Genomic DNA, 20112 nt, shown 5'->3' with positions numbered 1-20112 from the left:
CTACCTAGCCGCACCGGAACGATCGATCGATTCACCATCGCTGTCACGCAGAGTGATCGCTGCTACTGCAATTAGCATAATCGCGGTGGCGGTCATGATGGTATCGTCCAATATTTTCGTTTACCGACGATCCGACAGCTGTCTCGCCATGTTTCCATTGTACTGACTGTGCAGGATGATTAGCTGAAGTGGTCACTGATATAGGCGGACATTTTTTTAAATATTTTTCTAGGATCAGAATGAAAATAATGTTTTTAAGTAAAAAAAAAGAGACTATTTTCATAAGTTTTTTCTTCTATTTTTTGAAATTTTTTAAACTTATATCGAATCTCTTTTTCCATGTCTCCAAATTTTACTTAATTTTATCGCTGACTGACGAGTTATATTAATTAACTAAAGTTCGTCCAAAATCGAGGGGTTCTATTATCTTGGTATTAGTTATCTGCGATGGTCGCACGGTAAACTCATGGGATCAACGACGTTTGATCGAGGAAAATCCTACAGCGGAGACCACCTCCGTAAACTTCTCACCAGTTCTCTCTCGACTTTGATATTCTCATCGTTCTCTTCGTTCACTTCCGTAGTCGTCGATTTTACTGCTTTCTCTTTCTCTCTCTCTTCCTCTTTTTTCTTTGTTCTTATTCTCAGAATGTATAGCTTCGTCTAGAAAGTCTCACAAACCTTGCACAGCTTGCGGAATAAGGAGAAATGACTGAGAAACTAAGTTGCAACCAGCATTTAGCATATATTTGAGAAGTATCAAACAGAGAAATAATTCTTACATAAACAGAAGCTTCAAGTACGATTTGCAAGTAGATCGTAGAGAAAATTGTTCTTGCTTATAGTCCAGAATAACAGTTCTGGAAATTATGCGTGATTCATCCGCTTAAACTTTCAAAGTTGAAATATTATAGACAAGTACATATCTCGAATTAAACGAGGAGGAACGAAATTATTAGAGTTCGATGCGACATTTGCAAATACGGTTACATTTCGTATATAAATCTAGCTGACTTAAACTGCCAATATGTCATTATTACGATTCATTTTGCTAAAATGAGATAGTCTTTTACATTCTTTACTCAAACTCGTCAGACTACCATTGTCTTTTTTAGATTATTCAAACAAAAGGTGTCAATATACGAGATATATCTGAATTCTACTATTACAGGAGATTTTAAAATAAATTATCTTATTTCAAGCCATATGTCATAATAGTCATAATACTATCATGCCATAAGAACAGATAGCTCCCAGCATATATCTTGCTCAAAATTGTGGAAAGTAATAATAAATATAAAAACTTTTTATAAATTACCTTCAGCAAATAATATATATCAGCGATATCGATATATAGCTTTAAAAGTCTGTATATATAAAATTTAAATAATTTGTAATTTTTATGTAACATATTGTGAACATAGTATCTTTGAAATTATTTAGATAGAGATCCAAGTAGTTACTATATTTTTATCGTCTATTAACTTTAAAATAATGTTTTCTTAATGAAGGAAAGAATTTTTATTATTTTAGATTATAGATAGTAGAAATAATATATAAAATAATGTCGGAAGACAGATGAGAGGGAGAAAAAGAAAGAGGAAACGTATTATCAGCGAATAGAGAGATAGAAAAAGAGAAAAAGTTGATTAAATTTCCAAGCCTATCATATTCCTTACATTTCTTTCCTTGTTCGCATTTTTGCTACGCTTATGAAACGAACTCGACCCTTCTAATGAAATTATGTAAAAGGTGGAGGAAAATACTCGTCGCATCGCGGCAATGACTAGCTACACTGTTGAACGCATAACGAGATAGCGCGTCATAAAAAAGTATATTACTACGCAGATAAAGAAAAACCTTTATTGTTACAATCCGTAGAAAAATTTTTGTGAAGAAATATCACAATCATTATAAAATCGTTTTATATTGTAAGAATTTATTCTTTTTTATTATTTTAATTATTTGTTCCGTAATTCGCTTTATATATTTACGTGATAATTAAAATATTTTTACTATATTAAAAAAAATAACGCATTAACAATATTATCTTAATCGAAAGTATAATTTTGTTAATTCAATAATTCACCATTAATAAAACAAATACTCACATGCTTTTGTGTTTTGATAAAATTTTATTTGTTTCATTAATACTACTATTATTAAATCGATAAGATTATTTTCAATTTAAAAATGTTGTTGAAACAACAGCGTTTTTTCAGTTACATATCATTATACTGAAAAAAAAGATTGATTGCTGCAGTAATTTAGATGACATAGCATTTTTAATTGGCTGCAGCATCCCATTTTTGGTTGCGACAGCAAATTTTTGGTCACGTTAGCTATCCGCAATGGCTGCTACAACTAAAAATTGACTGCTGCAATCAAAAATCGCCTGTTGCAGCCAATTAAGAAGGCTGCGTCATATTCAGTCAATCTTTTTTTTTCAATATGTAATAGCAACTTTGCTGATCGATGCCTTACCTTTGACGTATACAAAATTCTGGCTCTTATATTTTTCATGTTTGATTATTGTTAATAAATAACCAATTTTATACACGTAAGCAATATGAAGTTACAATATTATTGTTTCATTTGCTGAAACATATATCTTCCTTCGCCCAACTCCCTATTCAAACAACCCGACATGTTTCATATTTTTGTTGAATATGAATTTTTCCCGTTGTGTGCAAAAACGAATCACACATTATCTGGACATTCTGATCGGCTTTCTAAATAACGGTTGTTGTGCTCACGTGACCATTCACGTCGTGAGCCGTGGCCGATGGCCGTGGTAAGAGTGGTTGCAAACTGTTTCGAACTATCGACAGAAGTTTCCGCCTACCAGACGGGATTTAATTAAATATCGCTAAACGTAGCGACCGTATGTAATACGAAATCGCTATAAATCGACTCGCATAGAAATACACATAACTCGGCCGCGGCGATGGCGGCGAAAATTTCAATACGCGCACGGAAAAAGCGATGTTTCAGACAGAACTTCCTCGTAATGTACGCGTCCGATAAAAAGTTCGCAATATGAGAATTCCATCTCCATATTTTTAGCATTAGTAATCGATGTTTATATCATATTGAGGGATAGATCATTCAATGAAAATTAATAGAATGTCTTAAAAGTGACGCGACTCTTATTATAGATTCTTTTTTTAACTACCAATCATCGAGTAACAAGAATTTCTCGATTAAGCAGCTGAAAATTAAAGAATCTCGCGTCATTGTTCTCGCGTCCAAATTTTCCATTTTTCCTTCTGCTCGACGTAACGAAGTTATTTCTTATAAAATCCCCTATGAGGTTTTTTAACGAGCCAAAACTAGAACGATCGATCGGCGGTACGTCCAACCGCAAAAACGCAAGCACGAAATATATCGAGCTTTTTTGCTCGTTTCTCCGACAGATTGCGCCGCCATACGTTCCTCGTTTTCGTTCCCCTATCATATGACAAATCGTTAGTCGAATATTACAAAACGAGACTTCAATTAAAGTAGATGCATTGTTGGACAGCTTGAAACAGTGATGATTCGTTTATAATTTTATCGAATAAAACTTTTTCATTATTAATATTAAACAGTATCGCACGAAAAAAAATTTTAATTTATCTGGCATATAAAACGCAGATACGTGAGAGCGATATTTTTTCATTTAATGAAATTCAATCGTATTAACTAACGAATCTTTAAACATTTATTCATTTAATCGACGGCGCATTTGCTTTCGCATTTTATCAATAATATTCTACATTGAACGAATAATTTGCAAATGCGGGAACGTCAAATATTTAATTACTAAATTGACTTGTATTATATATTGACACGTTAGTTAAAATTCTGATGTTATTGTGGAAAATATTGCGATGCAAATTACTTTATGTCAGTTCGACATTTCCCGCAATTTTCCAATTTTAAATATCTAGAGAAATAAATCTTGAATTGAAATTTACTAAAAACACACACATATTTTTAAATTGTGTATATATGAAAAAAAACTATATCGAGAATGTTCAGTTTTAAAATTCAATTTTAAACACATTTATTTCAATCAAATAATCAATTTGAAGATTCTGCAATGCGTAACTTTACGAAATGGCTCTTAGTGAAATCGCTCGATACAATCGATGCTGGTCCGACTCTCAGGAGTAATTGTATCACCGTTGTATTGCAACAAGTATATCGCGCGTGAGGAAATCGTTAACGACGAGCGAAAGTTCCGCAATTAAGGTATCCTGTCTCGTGCGAGTGTGTGACATCATTACGCTAATTATCTCAGGCAACTGCGTAATTGTATTTGGGACATAAATTACGATCTCTGTATGCTGTGCGCGGTCGAAATTATCCCCGGAAAATTTCTACCGTATTACGACATTACAACACGATGATTTGTACATGTTGTTTCTCGAAGTCTCCTCGGTCTCCATTTTCAACGATCGCATTATTTTCAAAAATGGATTTCTGTTGACGTCAAAGATGAGAGACAGCCGTGCTATTACGATGATTTGTCGAAATACCTGTGTTGTCTCCTCGAATAAATCACGAAGCGCATAATTAATTGAGGCAATTGTCTGTCATATCGCAATAACGTCGAATAGTCTAGTCTATTGATTAAATGGTAATGTCCATAATGAACATCATTAATTTAAGTAATGGTACTTGCTAAAGTTCCATAATATGTGTCGTTATCGTACTAAGTATTTGTTCAAGTTGAAATGTTGAAAAGTTGTGTGTGCAAATTAATTGAATCAATAAATCTTTGAAACGAAAACAGTTGCGTGAAAAACAGTTATTTGTTTAATTTTATCCTAAGTTTTTATTAAGAAGTCTCATGATTCATCTATCTATCTCTTTTTTACTTTGACTCTCCATTGTAGTTAGGTTTCGATACCATAGGTCGCGGTCGATCGATTAGCGAGATTTCAATTAACCTTCGTAGGCAACGAAAAAGCTACTGGAGTTTCCTTTTACGGAGGAAAGGACAGAGATAGGAAAGAGAAGCGAGATGCGACTCACGCGACCCAAACTTCTAAATGCGGCTCAGTTTGCAAAACCGTCGTGGGTTTTCATTGAACCTGGCTGCTGCAATTGAGGTCCAGATTGTCGATTCTTCTCTCCCACTACTACTCGTCCTAATTTTCCTTTCTCCTTTTAATCACAGTCGCGTTCGTTCACATTTTGATTAATATTTGTTCATAATTCTTGTACATATTTTATATATAATTTTCGGCACATGTTAAAATTTCTTGTTAGTTTTTTTATATTGCAGTTCGCCTATCTATTTTGTTAAGCATTTCAAAGGAACAAGAGAAAGTTTTCCCGAAACATTGTACAAAATAACAAAGAGAAAGTTTACTGCTCTATACGTCATATTCATCTATTCTATTTTATAAAACTCTACTCTCCCCATCTCTCAAATGGACGAAGAATTCAAAGTAGATGTCGAGTTCGCGATTTGTGAGGAAGGTCTCCATTTCCCCGCTTTTCCCATTATGGATTCCCCGCGACACGCTTCCCCGCTTCGTCGCACACGAAAGCTGAAACTTTCGCTTAATGACAGAAGTTTTATTGCCGGCCATCGTTCAATCCGCCGACATCCTAGAAGCGAACGAACGAACTAGGCGTCTCCACGGGTATGTGTCTCTCTATCATTTTCAACCAATTTCTGATCGCAATTGCAAAATTTGAAAACGTTAATTTTCATATTAACGAAAAGTAATCGCCAGTCGATGGATTGATAACGTAGATTTGGATTCTATTCTGATCGTTGTTGTAAATAAATGTACATATTGTTTATTGTGTTACAGGGAAAGAAAAAAAAGAAACAATATTTGTGTATCTCTCTCGAATATCTGTACATTATGTACATACTGTATATTCCGTGTTCTGATTGAAATTTTGCTTCTTTTGCCATCATATTATCTCCTATGGAACTTGTGTGATTTCCAAAAGTGATATATTTCGAAAGGCTTTGTATTAATTATGCATTCGCTGAAAATGCTCTAAGCGTGTTGCAACAGGAAAATTAATCGTATAGAGAATTTCCGAAACATAATAGCTCCAATACAACGATAAACACGAACAAGACTCCGAGGGCAAAGATTATATGCGCGTATGCAAAGATAGTGCAATTTTACTGCAGATGCTCGTGGCCATAATAGCTGCAAAGGACTGCCACAGCAGTTGCATGCTGATCCATCCGGTTTTACGATAATTGCATAAGCAAAACGTGCTGATACACGATGTGCTAGGCATAACGTGTTCAACACATTGCACTTTTATTCTTAAAGATTACGAACTACTCGATTACCTATTTTTAAGTGAATACTTTCATTTAAAGTAGATATAAAATTAATAAACAGCTCTTTTTATACAATAATTTTAATGTTTGAATTTCTATCTTTTTTTTAAGGAAAATAAATAGAATATTTCATGTCAAAATAATCGAGTGGTATAATGTTCCGCTCGGAGTCTATCCAAGATGGCGGCAAACAAATTTGCAGCGAGTCACGTCTCGCTGAAACTGGCGTGGATAGAAAGGAATTCCAAGAAGTCTTTAAAGCGTTTCCTTTTACAGTTACGATTGAATTTTATCGTGAAAGCGGCGTTCGTGATCGCGATAAAACGTTTAGCCTGAGATATTCGCGTTTTCAGATTTTCACAAACACATTGAAGATCACAGTTTATTTTCCTCATTATTTATATTTAACGTGCTGACATAGATATGAAAGATATCATGAAATAATTCGAAACACGGAGATGAAAAGTAAAATTAGCTAATTAACTGTCGAAAGAGAAAATATAATTGGATACAATCGAAAAAAAAAAACATTTTTTTAAATCACTTACCTTTAACCGCATTGAGCTTGTTTCCGACCATCTGCTTCGCCACAAACGCAGCCATTTTGTTACTTTGTGGTTTTTCACACCGCTATCAAAGTCACAGAAACCTGTAAACAAAAATTTAAACTAATTATTTGATGTTTTTTATTTATTGATTGAAATTTTACATGTTTTATGCGTTAATTATTTATTTTAATTAATTATTAATGCTTTTTTATTCTGTGGGATATCTACTTGTAGATATCTAATAAAGTTTCAATAATATGTATTATTCTTCTATACAATTAATTTATCTGTTATAAAAGCAATCTTCGTATAGAGTGACTTTATTTAATAAATGCGTAATTTTTGGTTTTAATTTTCTTTTATGATTGCTTATAAAATAACTGGTTATTAAATTTTTCTCGGAGTGAGAGAATTATGTTTCCTTCTTTATTAATTGGATTATTTTTAATCTTTTACTTATAATCGTGTTTTTTTTTTACCTTACTTAAATTTAATTCCATTTCATATTTTTTTTTTATGACTAATACATTTCTTTTAATATTTCTTTTAATACTATTTCTTTAATTTACCAGTAGCGTAGTAACCAAGAATTTACCTCTGTAAATAATTTATTTTGCTCAACATTAAAATGAGGGTCGAAAGTCCGACATGAAAATTGTAGCAGGTATCTCAGATTACATTTTCATAATAATATTTTAGACATGATGTGATTGTAACAATAGTAATTTTAACAATAGTGTGATTGTAACATTTTTTTATATGATAACGAGTGATCCACTTTTTCTTTATGAAGGCTTTTTGTTGATTTTGTAAGATATTGTAACATCTAATCTATCAATTTGATGCGACTTGTTTACAAGATTTACATGGATGAGTTTAAATATGTATTAGCTGAAGAAAACTCAAACCAAATTATCTAGTTATATTTGTTAAGAATGAAGGATTTGATAAGAAACAATTTGTGATCAATAACGTTGCACTCTCACTTGTCCCTCAATAATTGGAATTTATTAAAATGAATAAGATCTCTATTTTTATAATTTTATTTTATTTTTTAATAATTATTATACTTAAATTATGCTCTGATACCTCTTTGCATTTTTTAAACTTAAAATCTGTAGTAATCTACCATTTAAATCATCGAGGTAGTGGTTACGGTTATGAAAAATGTAACATTCTCCTATAATACGTGTACATATTTTCTTCTCTAACTTTGTGCTACAGCGTTGAAATGAAATAGTGCTTCCCAAGAGATGATGCCACCCTTTTGATGCCCGCCGACGGAAGTATTTTAATCTTATGTCATAATCACACGTCGCGCACAATATCGGAAGCAGTCTTTCTGTTCCATCATGTTGATATTTCGAAACTTGACAGTACATTAAATAAACGTTCAATCATGATACTTGAATCTGGTGAAAATGTAGATTCTTGTTTTGATTAAGTTTTTCCAAAACTTACAAAAATAGCTTCTTACGAAAAAGAACCGAGAGATTAATGTTCTAATAAGGCTATGTGAAGTTGGCTCCCCCACTATTGCAAATCTAAAAATGACCATGACCATTCGTTTGGTGGTCGTTTGGTGGTGTTTGGTAGTCCATTCCGGACGTTTGATAGTCAAAGATATAATGAGAAATGTCAAAAAAAGAAGAACGCGCATGAAGTTAGCCCCCCCATTTCTAAAAGCTAACTTCACACGCATATATCCTTTTTTTGATATTTCCGGCTATAATTTCGACTACCAATCATCGGGAATGGACTATCAAACGTCAGTAAGCGACTACCAAACGAATGCTTACAGCCATTATTGCATTTGCAGTCTGCAAAGCCGAGTTTTAGAAATAGGGGGCCTAACTTCAGGCGCGTTTTTCTTTTTTAGACATTTCTCATTATATCTTTGACTACCAAACGTCCGGAATGGACTACCAAACGTCAGTAAGCGACCACCAAACAAATGCTTACAACCATTATTGCATTTGCATTCTGCAAAGCCGAGTTTTAAAAATGGGGGGACTAACTTTACACGTATATATCATTTTTTTGACATTTCCGGTTATAATTTCGACTACCAATCATCGGGAATGGACTACCAAACGTCAGTAAGCGACTACCAAACGAATGGTAATGGTCATTTTTAGATTTGCAATAGTGGGGGGGCCAACTTCACATAGCCTTCTAATAAACTATAAATTAAACTGATGATGCTACATCAGTAATTGATGAAATATTATCATTTACTGTATATGGTACTTAAACAGTTTATTGAAATACTAATCAGTTCTTTAAGGGTCAGATAGAAAACAAGAGGCACACAATCCTAAATACATATTGTTATATCCTTGTAATTTTGTAACATAATTATGTAATACAATATGACGGAAGGAAAGCGATCAGATGAAAGAAGAGATCAATAGAGAAATATAAGGGGATAGACAAAAGAGGAAAGGGAGGAAGAAAGCCGGAGCCTGGAGAAGACGACGCCAGTGAAACGGCGTCGAGACGTCTCGGCGCCTGTTTCCCAACCACCGACCTCCGTGATTTTCCAACAACACGCGACAATTTATGCCCTAACGATGAGTGACAGAGGGTTGATACCCACGTGCACGTACTCTTTTTCTTATTAGTAACGCGTAACGCACCCCTGCTTTCTGTTATAAAAGTATTCTCCATCGATAGTTTATCTTATGTAACAATTTTAGTAAAGATTTAAATAATATATTATAAATAAAATTTATTGATCAAAGCTATACTAATTATTAAATGTACTGTTCGTAAATCATACATACTTTAGTAAATCATACAGCTCACATGAATATTATAACGTACAAAATATATAAATAGTATATAAAAACTTGAAAGAAAATATACGTAGATAATTAATCAAAATAAAATTTATTTTTGCAAATTTATATAGAAGCGAGTCAGAAAGCTTATGGTAGATGCAAGATCTTCGTCATACATAGCTTCGCTATGTAATTTCGCGTGCTATGTCATTAAGGGTCAAAGCGGGAGCTTGCTGAAGTGCCTCTTAGAGAGAGGAACACAGAGGAAAGGGTTACATGTACCTATATCTCTCATCTTAGAGAAAGGCGCATGCCTCGTTAGGACTGCGACGACCTGGACGGAGCTCAAGGATCCCTTGCTGTAATCTATTTAATGAAAGCGACAAAATGTTCAATTCGATCGATGTTTCAACTTCATCTCAAAACTGGTAAACGCAATAATAATTACAAATAATGAAATAATTGATAAATTTATTAAATTGCAATTATAGAAAGAAAGAAAGAGAGAGAGAGAGAGTTTATTTATATAAAACTCATATTTATCTTAATATCATTATCCTTATTATAATATTTAACTTTTAATTCTAATTTTCTCAAACGTAAGAGCTCATTTAAAAATCGGTATTTCTTATAAATTGTACTTAATATTAACAAAAAAAACTGTAGAATTATTTTTTTCTTGAGATTGAAAAAATTATTTTTGTAATTCATCTTACAATTATTCTGCTGTGATATAAAAATTATAGGAAAATATAGTAATTATATTAAATTTCTAAAAATTTAGAAATTTCAAATACCTACTATATTTTTTGTCTGTTGCTATCATTACCTCTTCCGTCTTTTCGATTACATAAAAGACAGCTACTATGAATGCGATTTGTACATGACTGCGGTATTGGTAAAATATGCAGAAGGCTCAAAGGATTTCATGCTTTAGTGGCTAGCAGGAAATGGAGAGTATAATAGGTAACAGGCGCAGTTCTCGTGGATGATGCGAAAAGAGTTGATTGATAGCTAATAAAAACTAACTGTCCGTGAATATCACGTCCAACCACGAGGATTTTGTAAGTATCGATAGAAACTGTTAAAATAATTCAATGAACGGTGTTTAAATTAACATGAGATCACACGTGATAAAGATATATCTGTTTAGATTGGGGGTTTATTCATCCATTTAATGTGATAAAACATTATCACGCCTCCGTAATCGATGGAATTTAACAGCCAATTTACTCTGGATTTTAATTTAGCGCTATAACGTTTCATGGAGCGTCATATCCCGCGGAAAATCTTAGGAGAGTAGCAATATTACTTGCAATCCAGAAAGAAATTAACTCTGATACTCAATTCATCAAGTTGACATTAGGAGCTGATACTACACGCACAAATGCTCAAGTACGATGCTCGATCAAATTACGCCGCATCATCTCGCGTAAGTAAGAAGTCATGTAAAGGAATCATCTGTCTGCGCAATCAATCGATCCATCACCGGGATGTAGGTCGAGCAGTGTTGTTAACAGCAAGAAAATTCTGCTAAGAAATTTTATTCTCCTCTGTATTTCTATGTAATCAGGGAATACGCGCGAGTGTTTGTATTCACAACGGTACACAATGCGTGTGAAAACAATTGCGCTTTCTATCTTCGCTATATATTAATCTTACTTACTCGCGCAAGGTACATTTTATAATCCTGCACGGACTTTTGTTTTACAAAACTCTACGTGCTTCTTCTTCATTACATTCGCAGATATTTTTTCATATGCTGCAAAGTTCAATTTAAAGAGTTCATTTACCCCAAGGAAGAGTCTAGACTTTTTCAACTTTTTTTATTAATGAATCAGTTTTTTCGTATTAAAGCAAATATAGGAAAATTAAATATTTTTCATTAAAAATTATTTAAGGCTCAAATTAATTAACAGTTAAACGTACAACAATCGGGCATTTTTTAAATAAAATTAAACCAAACGTTAAGTTTACTAGAACATTAAATCTACTAAAACATTCCATTAGACATGACTGCTACGTCCGATATACCATATCCTTATTTGAAGACAGACGGGAAGCATTAAAAACGGGTAGAGAGGAAAACGTAGAAAAAATTCTATCCAGTTCACTTATTGAATTTTAAAATAGCTGGAATATTTTATACTCGTGCGAATAAGAGCGATTCCACAATAAAACGACATTGCGACAGCCTGCGAATGTCATTTCTCCGAAATGCGCGCGACTCGACATTAGCCCAAACTGGCAGCGAGAATAGAATGGTAAAGGACACAGTTGCATCGTTGAATTTCTCGGTACATTCACGGCGCACATTGCCCGAGAGAGCATTTCTTATTAACGTTGTTCATCCAGTCACCAGGATGCCAGAATTTCCGGCCTGGCACATCCTATGCATCTTACGCGTGCGGCCGACTGTACCGGAAAACCTACTTACGTCATTCGCCCTGTCGAATTTTCAATTCAGCTCACCGCGCGTCACGATTTTTCTCTTTCCTTCTTTCAGACATTCCTCTACACCGCGCGAACGTTCCTGCGTCTTTTTCTCTTTCCCTCTCATGGGAAAAATTAAATTTTTCTCGAACTGGAATTCAATTGAATGTCGTAAAAGACAAAATAGAGATACCGTAATAGCCCGTATGACTCCTTTTATGCAAACACGACGAAACGTTAAATCAATTTCTTTTTTTCTAGATTATTAGTGAAATCGTGCGTATAATCGCGCACGTTTGACCTGTCGCAACTCGCAATGATTATTGCATGAAAATGAACGTGATTAAGCGAAGTTGAATTATGAGAAGCAAACTCAACATACATTAACTTTATTCGCAGTTTCCAAAGTAAATGAATTCACTGATGTAGGTAATGCTGCAAACACCAAAAAATCCCCCGGAAACTGCTGACCATTATGAAACGAGTGTTTCCTCAATTAGCATAAATTTTCAACTGGAGCATGAACAAAGAGCGAGAGGGACGAAGGGAAGGAAGAGAGGAATGAAAGAGATAATCTAGTTTATGCATTGATAGGAAAGCGATAAAAACGCATATTCGAATAATCACGCAATTCTTTTCAAATAACCGCCGATCGTTTCGCTCAATGAAATACAGAAGTATCTTTTAATTGAATTATTGACACAAAGAACAAGCTTATTTTTAGTAATACTGTGAAAACTAAAGAGCCCATTGAAAAGCAAATGCTCCGACTCGTATACGATATAAACGTTTTATAATAGGATATATTTTGCTTCGTGTTTTTCCTCCTCTCCCCCTTTTTCTCGCTATAAATATACATACCTTTCTTTACACCTTTCATCAAGAATAGATTTCCCCGTTCAATATGGTCGATTGTTTCACTATTGACAATCGTGCACATAAAGTGAAATGTACAATCGACAGCTCGCAGTCGTTTTTATTAATTTCTGTATATATTATTTTCTCTTTTATCCACATCAAATTATCTGTAAACATTAACCGTCACTGATATTTGCCACAAAGACATACGATTCTATGTCTCCTGTCCACGCGTCATACGTAATCCGTGCAAGATTACAAGATTGTTGTGTAGCGCAAATTCAACGTGATTGCTTTGGCGTCAATTCAAGCGTATTTGAAAATCGAACAAAGCGAAGCGAAAGTAATCCGAAAACGCGAAGCGCAAACCACTAACGTGTGTGAAACGAACGGCGTGGCCGACGATAATAAAATTTATCAGCGGTGTTACCAGGATTCGCAATACGGACGAGTCTCTATTGGGTTACAAATGCGCATTTTCGCAATATTAAAGCAGTTTTTATCGATAGCTTTAGCATTCGGTCGCTTGTGCGGAATGAAATTTTCAATTAAAAATTGATTTAACTTTTAAAAATAGCACAATGAAAAATGGTTGAGTTCGATTATTTTTAAAATGACACAAAAGGAGAAACAATATTATATTGCGGAAATATATGTTGTTACTTAATAATTATTTTACAAAACGATTTTATTTCGCGTAACCTAATTTTTATGTTTGTTGAAGTTTACATTTTACAATACCGTTAAAGTTTACACTGGAAACAGCACGTATCTTGCGACGCTTTAATTATAATCAGTAGTAAAATATAATAAGCTGGTGGTGAATGACGTCGGCGTCAAGAACACTGCACGAAAGAACTTCAAGACTGCTGCATTTTCGCCAGTGGAAACATTCTCTGTAATTGCGTCGCGCGAGGGAAGAAAAAGCACGACGTATATTTAGCGAGCAAAGTCGGCGAGGCGAAAGGAGCGAAAACACAGGTAGGACTTTTAATGACGTGATCTTTCATTCTCCTTGAAAGCAATCTATATCAACGACCGCCTCGTCAGTTTCCAAGCCACAGCGACAGAATACAAAATCGAATGCAGATTGCTTCTACCCTGTAACGAGTACTATTCCCAAGCTTTCACCCTGCAAATGACAGGCTCGATGACGTCGCTAACGCAGTCATTATTACTGTTTTATAACGTGTCTTACAATATTATAATATCGCGTCTCATATACATCCGGTGTTCTACATCATGCATCGTGCTAACTTCAGCTAGTTCGGGTGCTCGTTCTATATGGATATTGTACACAAAAAGCCTGGAAAGTCCCGTCAGAGTTTCTCTCTCTCTCTCTCTCTCTCTCTCTCTCTCTCTCTCTCTCTCTTTCTACAGCGAGCTTATAAAGATAAAGTTAACTACTGCGCTTTCATGGAAGTAGGATCGCGTTAGCGCAAAAAATATTATAATACCAACTGATTTTAAATTATTATTTCATTATAGGTAATATGCGTTGAATTAGAATATCTCCTATTTAACGTAATAATTAAACAAGTATTAATCAATGTATAAATAGGATTATATAAGATATATTTCACATAATAAACCTTATTTCTGTTATCAAAATATATCTTCGTACATCGATTTCGACATGAAATTTGATATACGAACATAAAGTTTAATGCGATAGCATCCATAGCAATTTCCGCATTCTATGGGCATTTAGATGTGTCTTCTAAACTTGAAAAATTTACTTTTTCCCTACGAAAAAGACGAGATATTCAGGTTATCCTAGCAGTTGTGTACATATATGCTCAATATTTTATAAACAGCGTAACCTCCTCTCTCTCTCTCTCTCTGCACTCGGAAGCTTCTTCGGTAAGCTCAGTATATGTATACTGAATATACACATAAAGTGTGTGTTGCTCTTATTGGTTGAGTTTTGCAAAGGTTTCTTCACAACGAAAAGCTCTGATGACGAGCTCGTGCCGATCGGCTGGAACGAGGGAGAAGAGACGAGAGAGGAGAACGTAGTTGCTACTACCAGCGCGTATTGATCTTTACTATTATTAGTCCGTCGACGGCCCCTATTAGAATTGTCAGAAACGTTACTGGTTGCTACCAGCTCTTACTACAGCCGTGGAGGTCACTTCGATATAACTGCCTAATGTATTATTATGCTTCTTCCTTATTCATGCAAATCCATCAATGAAGACTTTTATTGTATTCTTGATAAGCGATCATCTCATGTGGATCGTTCAAAAATTCAGTTTAATCAATATTTTGCAATTTAAATATTCTTACGAGAAAATATTATCTTTCGATAAATTTATTTATTAAGAAATTGCAGACGTTTTTCAAATAAAATATAGGATCGCGCAATTGAAACTATTAAGTGAAATTGTATTCATGAACGTATGGAGGAGAAAGGATTACATTACGTATAATTAATGCGGAAGAACTATGACTAATTATTCGGTTTGCTGTATTCAGAGACATTAACGAGGAGTTATTACGTTATTACGAATGTCGTTATGAATTACAATATGCTGTAATCGCGAAATTTCAAGCGACCTAGCTTAAATCGCTGCACCGTAACGCGTGATTTACTTCCCACCAAGTTTTACCAGTTTTACGAGCGATCGGCAATGTGACCGGAATATAGGGATGTCACCTGCTACGGCTGTATACCTTTCGGCATTTTGTGGCCATGTGAGATTATTGCAGCGCGGTGCAATCTGAAGTTCTGCAATCTTCCGGAAGAAACTAATTCCATCGGGAATGTGTTGCCCCTTTACTCCAGCATTGCAAGGTTTTATTCACACTACATATGTATAGCCGATGCGCGAAGAAGCAATCGAATCTAGCGCATACGTGAGGAATCGCAAGCTCTCATTGCACAAAGCGCGGCTATGCAAATGCGGATTCTGGCAGTGCATTATTGGAATGAATCTCCAGGGGGGAAAAAATTGAGCACGCGCGAGAAAGAGAAGAAAGGTAAAGCTGGATAAGAGGAAACTTTCCGGCAAACGATTTCGTAACGGAATTCCACTCGGCATACTGAAGGGGACAGCCATTGAAAGCACGACCGACGAAACTGGAACGGAGTGTAAGTAAACGAGGAATGCTACGTATTCTTACGTGAGATGTCTTTTTACACGTGGAAAGTATTTTATAACGTATCTTTATATACAATACCCGAATCTGTTGGATGAGAAATGTTTACCGTAGTATCCATTTGTAAATGCGTTTCGTATATACCGTTTGATTTATTATTTGTTCGTATACTTTAAGATTAATATTGCTTTTATATATGTATACAATGTTCCTCTCTAATTGATAGTACAATCGTAAAGAAGATGATTTTTCGAAAAGATTAAAGTAAAAAATATAAATATAAACAATCATTCTTTAATATCTACTTTTTAAATCCAAATTTTGTTTAACAAAGTAAAATGAAATTGCTAATACGTTTTTCATTATTTCTTTTCTAAAAAATTATCTCCTTTTTTACTACCATTAGCTACGTAAGTACGTAATAATGAACGGAAGTAGATGAAAATAAATAAAACTCCGCTCAAGGTGTTTTCTATTTTAACAAAAAGAGATCACGACAACGAATGGAGATAATCAAAAGACGATGTAAACGAATTACCACAATTTATTTTAATCGAGCTGCATCTACCTTAAGCAAGGGTTAAATTTCCGGCAAATTTCGCGTGGAAAGTGATATGCGGTAGAAGAAAGTCGAGAGATCTTAATCTTCATTACCTGGCAAGACTAGAAGGAGAGAAGGGGATGAAACGAGGATAGAGGCAAGATAGTAAGAGTATCGTTAGTCACTGTACTGAGAAGTTATGCCGAGCCGAACCGCGTTGGTTGCAACGGGAAGGATTAAATCATCCGCCTTTAGTGAGGATAAACAGCGAGGTGGCGATAAATTATTTTAGCAACTCTATCGCGAATCGGTCGGTTGGTCGATCGCAGATAATTAACCAAAGACTTAATGACGTGTGAAGGAAGATAACCGTTCCTTTGCACGACTCGACGAATCGGTTGAAAGTCAAACAAAAGATTTTCCTTTTTTTTTTCTAGAGCAAAAGCTCCCTCTCCCTTGATGAAACGATTAGTTCCAGATCAACTTTGTGCATCAAAGACGAAATTAACAAGTAAGCTTTTATACCTGGGAATTAAGAGACACTTTTGATTTTAAATTGAAAGAGTTCTTTTTATTGTAAAATGCGCGTCGTATTCAAAAGAACAAAAATCAATGAGTCTGTAACTTCACAATTATTCATGCATAGTAATTTTAATTATCACCAAAAAGACAAAATAACGTGAAAATGCAACATTTGAAAAGAATGGCAAAACAAATTAAATAGAAATGTGTACGCAAGAAATCCCAATAGAGGGGATTTTAATCTGTTCGTGGCGAATCTCGCGCTAGAACGATAACGAATGGAAACAGTGTCTGCAATCCAGAAAGGATTCTTCTTGTAAGCAAAGATTTTCCATGGGTCCGCGAGAGGATTAATCGTTGTCCGCAGAACGGTAATAAGAAGGCAAAGAAATTACAGAGGATGAAAAAGACTTTGGGGATTCCTGACGTTTCTCAGTATACCGATTAAAAGCCGTCTAGATGGCATTTTAATGCCACGTTAAGTAATCTCTTCTTAAGAAATATTTCGTCTACAATTCAAATTTACTACCAACGTTTTATAATCATTTGCAATCGAGAATTCTGTTCCGACGAGTGCAAAACTAATGAAAATGGGCGATGCAAATGTCGCAAGTAGTCTCGTTAAACTTTTAATAATAGGCGCTATTAAACGAATGTATTGCACTTCATTTCAACCGAATATATATTGTATACTTTCGAAAATAGGCCTGTATAGTTGGTCCGATATATCGTCCGTTTTACAACATCATCATAAGGCTATGCTATTACGATATCTATTCATGGAACCTGACAGCGCCGAATAGTGCAACCAAGTCCAACTCGGGAAAATTAGCTGGTCCACTTCGACCTAATCGATACGATGACCATTTCAATATGCTTCAGAACGCTGCAGTGCCATTTAAACGACATTGCTTCGACGACGTCAGTCTTTACTATTGCCGACACTTTACAAACATGTTACGATGTCGCTTACAAAGCGAGAAATGAAAATATTTGCGCGACATTAAAACGTTCTTTATAACAGAGGATTGTGAAATTATAATTTACTTAATACGCTCTTTGTCTTGCATATTGCTCTAATAAAGTTTTTCTTTATTTAAGTCTTCAACTTACAATACATCTTAATTATACTATTTCCTGTAATAGATTTCATTTTATTTAATTAATTTATTCCATTATTTTTTAATTGATCAAATTATTTGTTATGAGTAATATGTTTTCATACATCTTTTATAAATTTATTAATAATTTAGATAATAAACTCTAGTCAAAGAATTCCGTTATATTTTTCAAATATTTTTTATTTATTAATTTATTTAATTTAATATTTAAATACTTGTCATATTTTCAATTTTTTACGTATTGCTTTTATTTCATTTTTTTAATTGTGTCACTAAAGTAAACAAGCAGATATATTACATAGTTTTTTCGTAATACATTGTTATATATTTTTTAATTAAAATATTTAATTACATGTCCAATTATTTCAGTGTCTATAACAGAGAGCTCTAAACGCGCATAATAAGATCTTTGCAAGTCACTTTAATAAAGGTTATACAAAATTCGGCCAATTTAACCAAATAACTTTTCAGCAATGTGTAGACAAAATTGTGAAACGATACCTGAAACTATAAGAACAAAAGATTTCGTTAAACAAAGCTACAAACTTCCAGAAAGTTCATATGGCGTTATTCTCCCGAGTTGCATTCAACATGAGAGTATACAGGTGCAGAAAATGTGCATTCCTCACGACGCCAGAACAAATGTTGCTGTAGGCTATATGAGATATATTCTCATTAGAGTTTATTATCTAAATTGATATAGTACTCCTACTGCTATATTCGCTGTATAGCATAGAATTCGGAATGAAAACGACCTCGCGACCTTTTCGGAGATAGTAACTATTCGTCTATTATCTATCGTTACATAAATTTAACGTATTAGGTCACTGGAATTATAAATAGGGAAAGCAATAACATTTCATAGCGAACGGATGCCAATAAGCGCCCGAGATATATATATATATATATATACACATACATCATATAATATTTTCGAAAATATATCACGAGACGCACAGGTGAGATACCGACGCGGCGCGGCGGATTCTGACATGTATTTTACGTTACAGTGACGTCGGAATAAGACGCCGATGCTATTGCCATCGCATTTTATCGCGTATATGTATAAGATAAGACGCGCATCTCCGGAAATATCTGCCCGTCCTCGAAAACTAAGTTGAGACCAACATAAATCGGAATACGCGATGTCCTTTCTGCTTTTTCGTCATGGAATATAGTTTTTTCGTTTAGTTGAATATAAATCTGTGTCAAGCAAGGACACACAATTAATCAGTTCAATATACTTAATCTTAAAGCCTAATTCATACCTAATTTAACTTACTATGCATTCCTAAAACTCATTCCTAAAACAAGGAAATTGTATTATATCGAATCTCGTAATGATGGCGTCGAAATTTCATCGGCTTAAGCGATTCTTATTGGGTTGGCATGAAATTTCGTCTCTTCGATATTTCGTTACCTTCGTCCCAGCACAAATCGATCCTCATTGATCATATATAAGGCAAACCATGTTTCGTAGAAGGAACTAAGCGGTATATCTATAGATTCTCGACTATTTCTCATCAAATATCCTTTTTATTTTTTATTATGGAATGTTTAAAAAATTGAATTTCACATCAGCTAGAAGTCGTCGAAAGCTTTTAAGAATCATTAATAATGAAATCTTGCTTTTTAAATTACTTTGTGTAATTATTATTATTAATTTTTAGTATTACTTGTGAAGAATATTGAAAAGTTTTAGTTGGAAGCTTCTATTTATCATGTAGCGGATATTCATTTTTCGAGCTAAGTTTCGCGTTCACAATTATGTTGCACTACACGTAACTTCGGACCTCGGTTGTAGGAATTCTCGAACACAAACGAAGTTGCGATACTTGATACTAGGAGCACTTCGAGAGGCACGCCAAGTACGAGAACTACAACAATTTCCGGCGAT

At 34.3% G+C, this 20112-nt stretch overlaps 1 protein-coding gene across 1 annotated transcript in view; it reads right to left on the bottom strand.

Moving 5' to 3' along the window:
• The window catches only part of cpx (synaptic transmission protein complexin), a 123084-nt gene that overhangs the window by 82566 nt on the left and 20406 nt on the right, over positions 1–20112 (bottom strand). Inside the window, exon 2 of the mRNA XM_018540550.1 lies at positions 6856–6956. Within this exon, the coding sequence (XP_018396052.1) occupies positions 6856–6910 (55 nt within the window). The 5' untranslated portion in view covers positions 6911–6956. The remainder of the gene's footprint in view (positions 1–6855; positions 6957–20112) is intronic.

This window comes from Cyphomyrmex costatus, unplaced genomic scaffold (assembly GCF_001594065.2).
Source record: "Cyphomyrmex costatus isolate MS0001 unplaced genomic scaffold, Ccosl1.0 scaffold1053, whole genome shotgun sequence".
NCBI lineage: Eukaryota > Metazoa > Arthropoda > Insecta > Hymenoptera > Formicidae > Cyphomyrmex > Cyphomyrmex costatus.
Note: the sequence above shows the minus strand (reverse complement) of the source record. Positions and strands in the feature narration are given on the sequence as shown.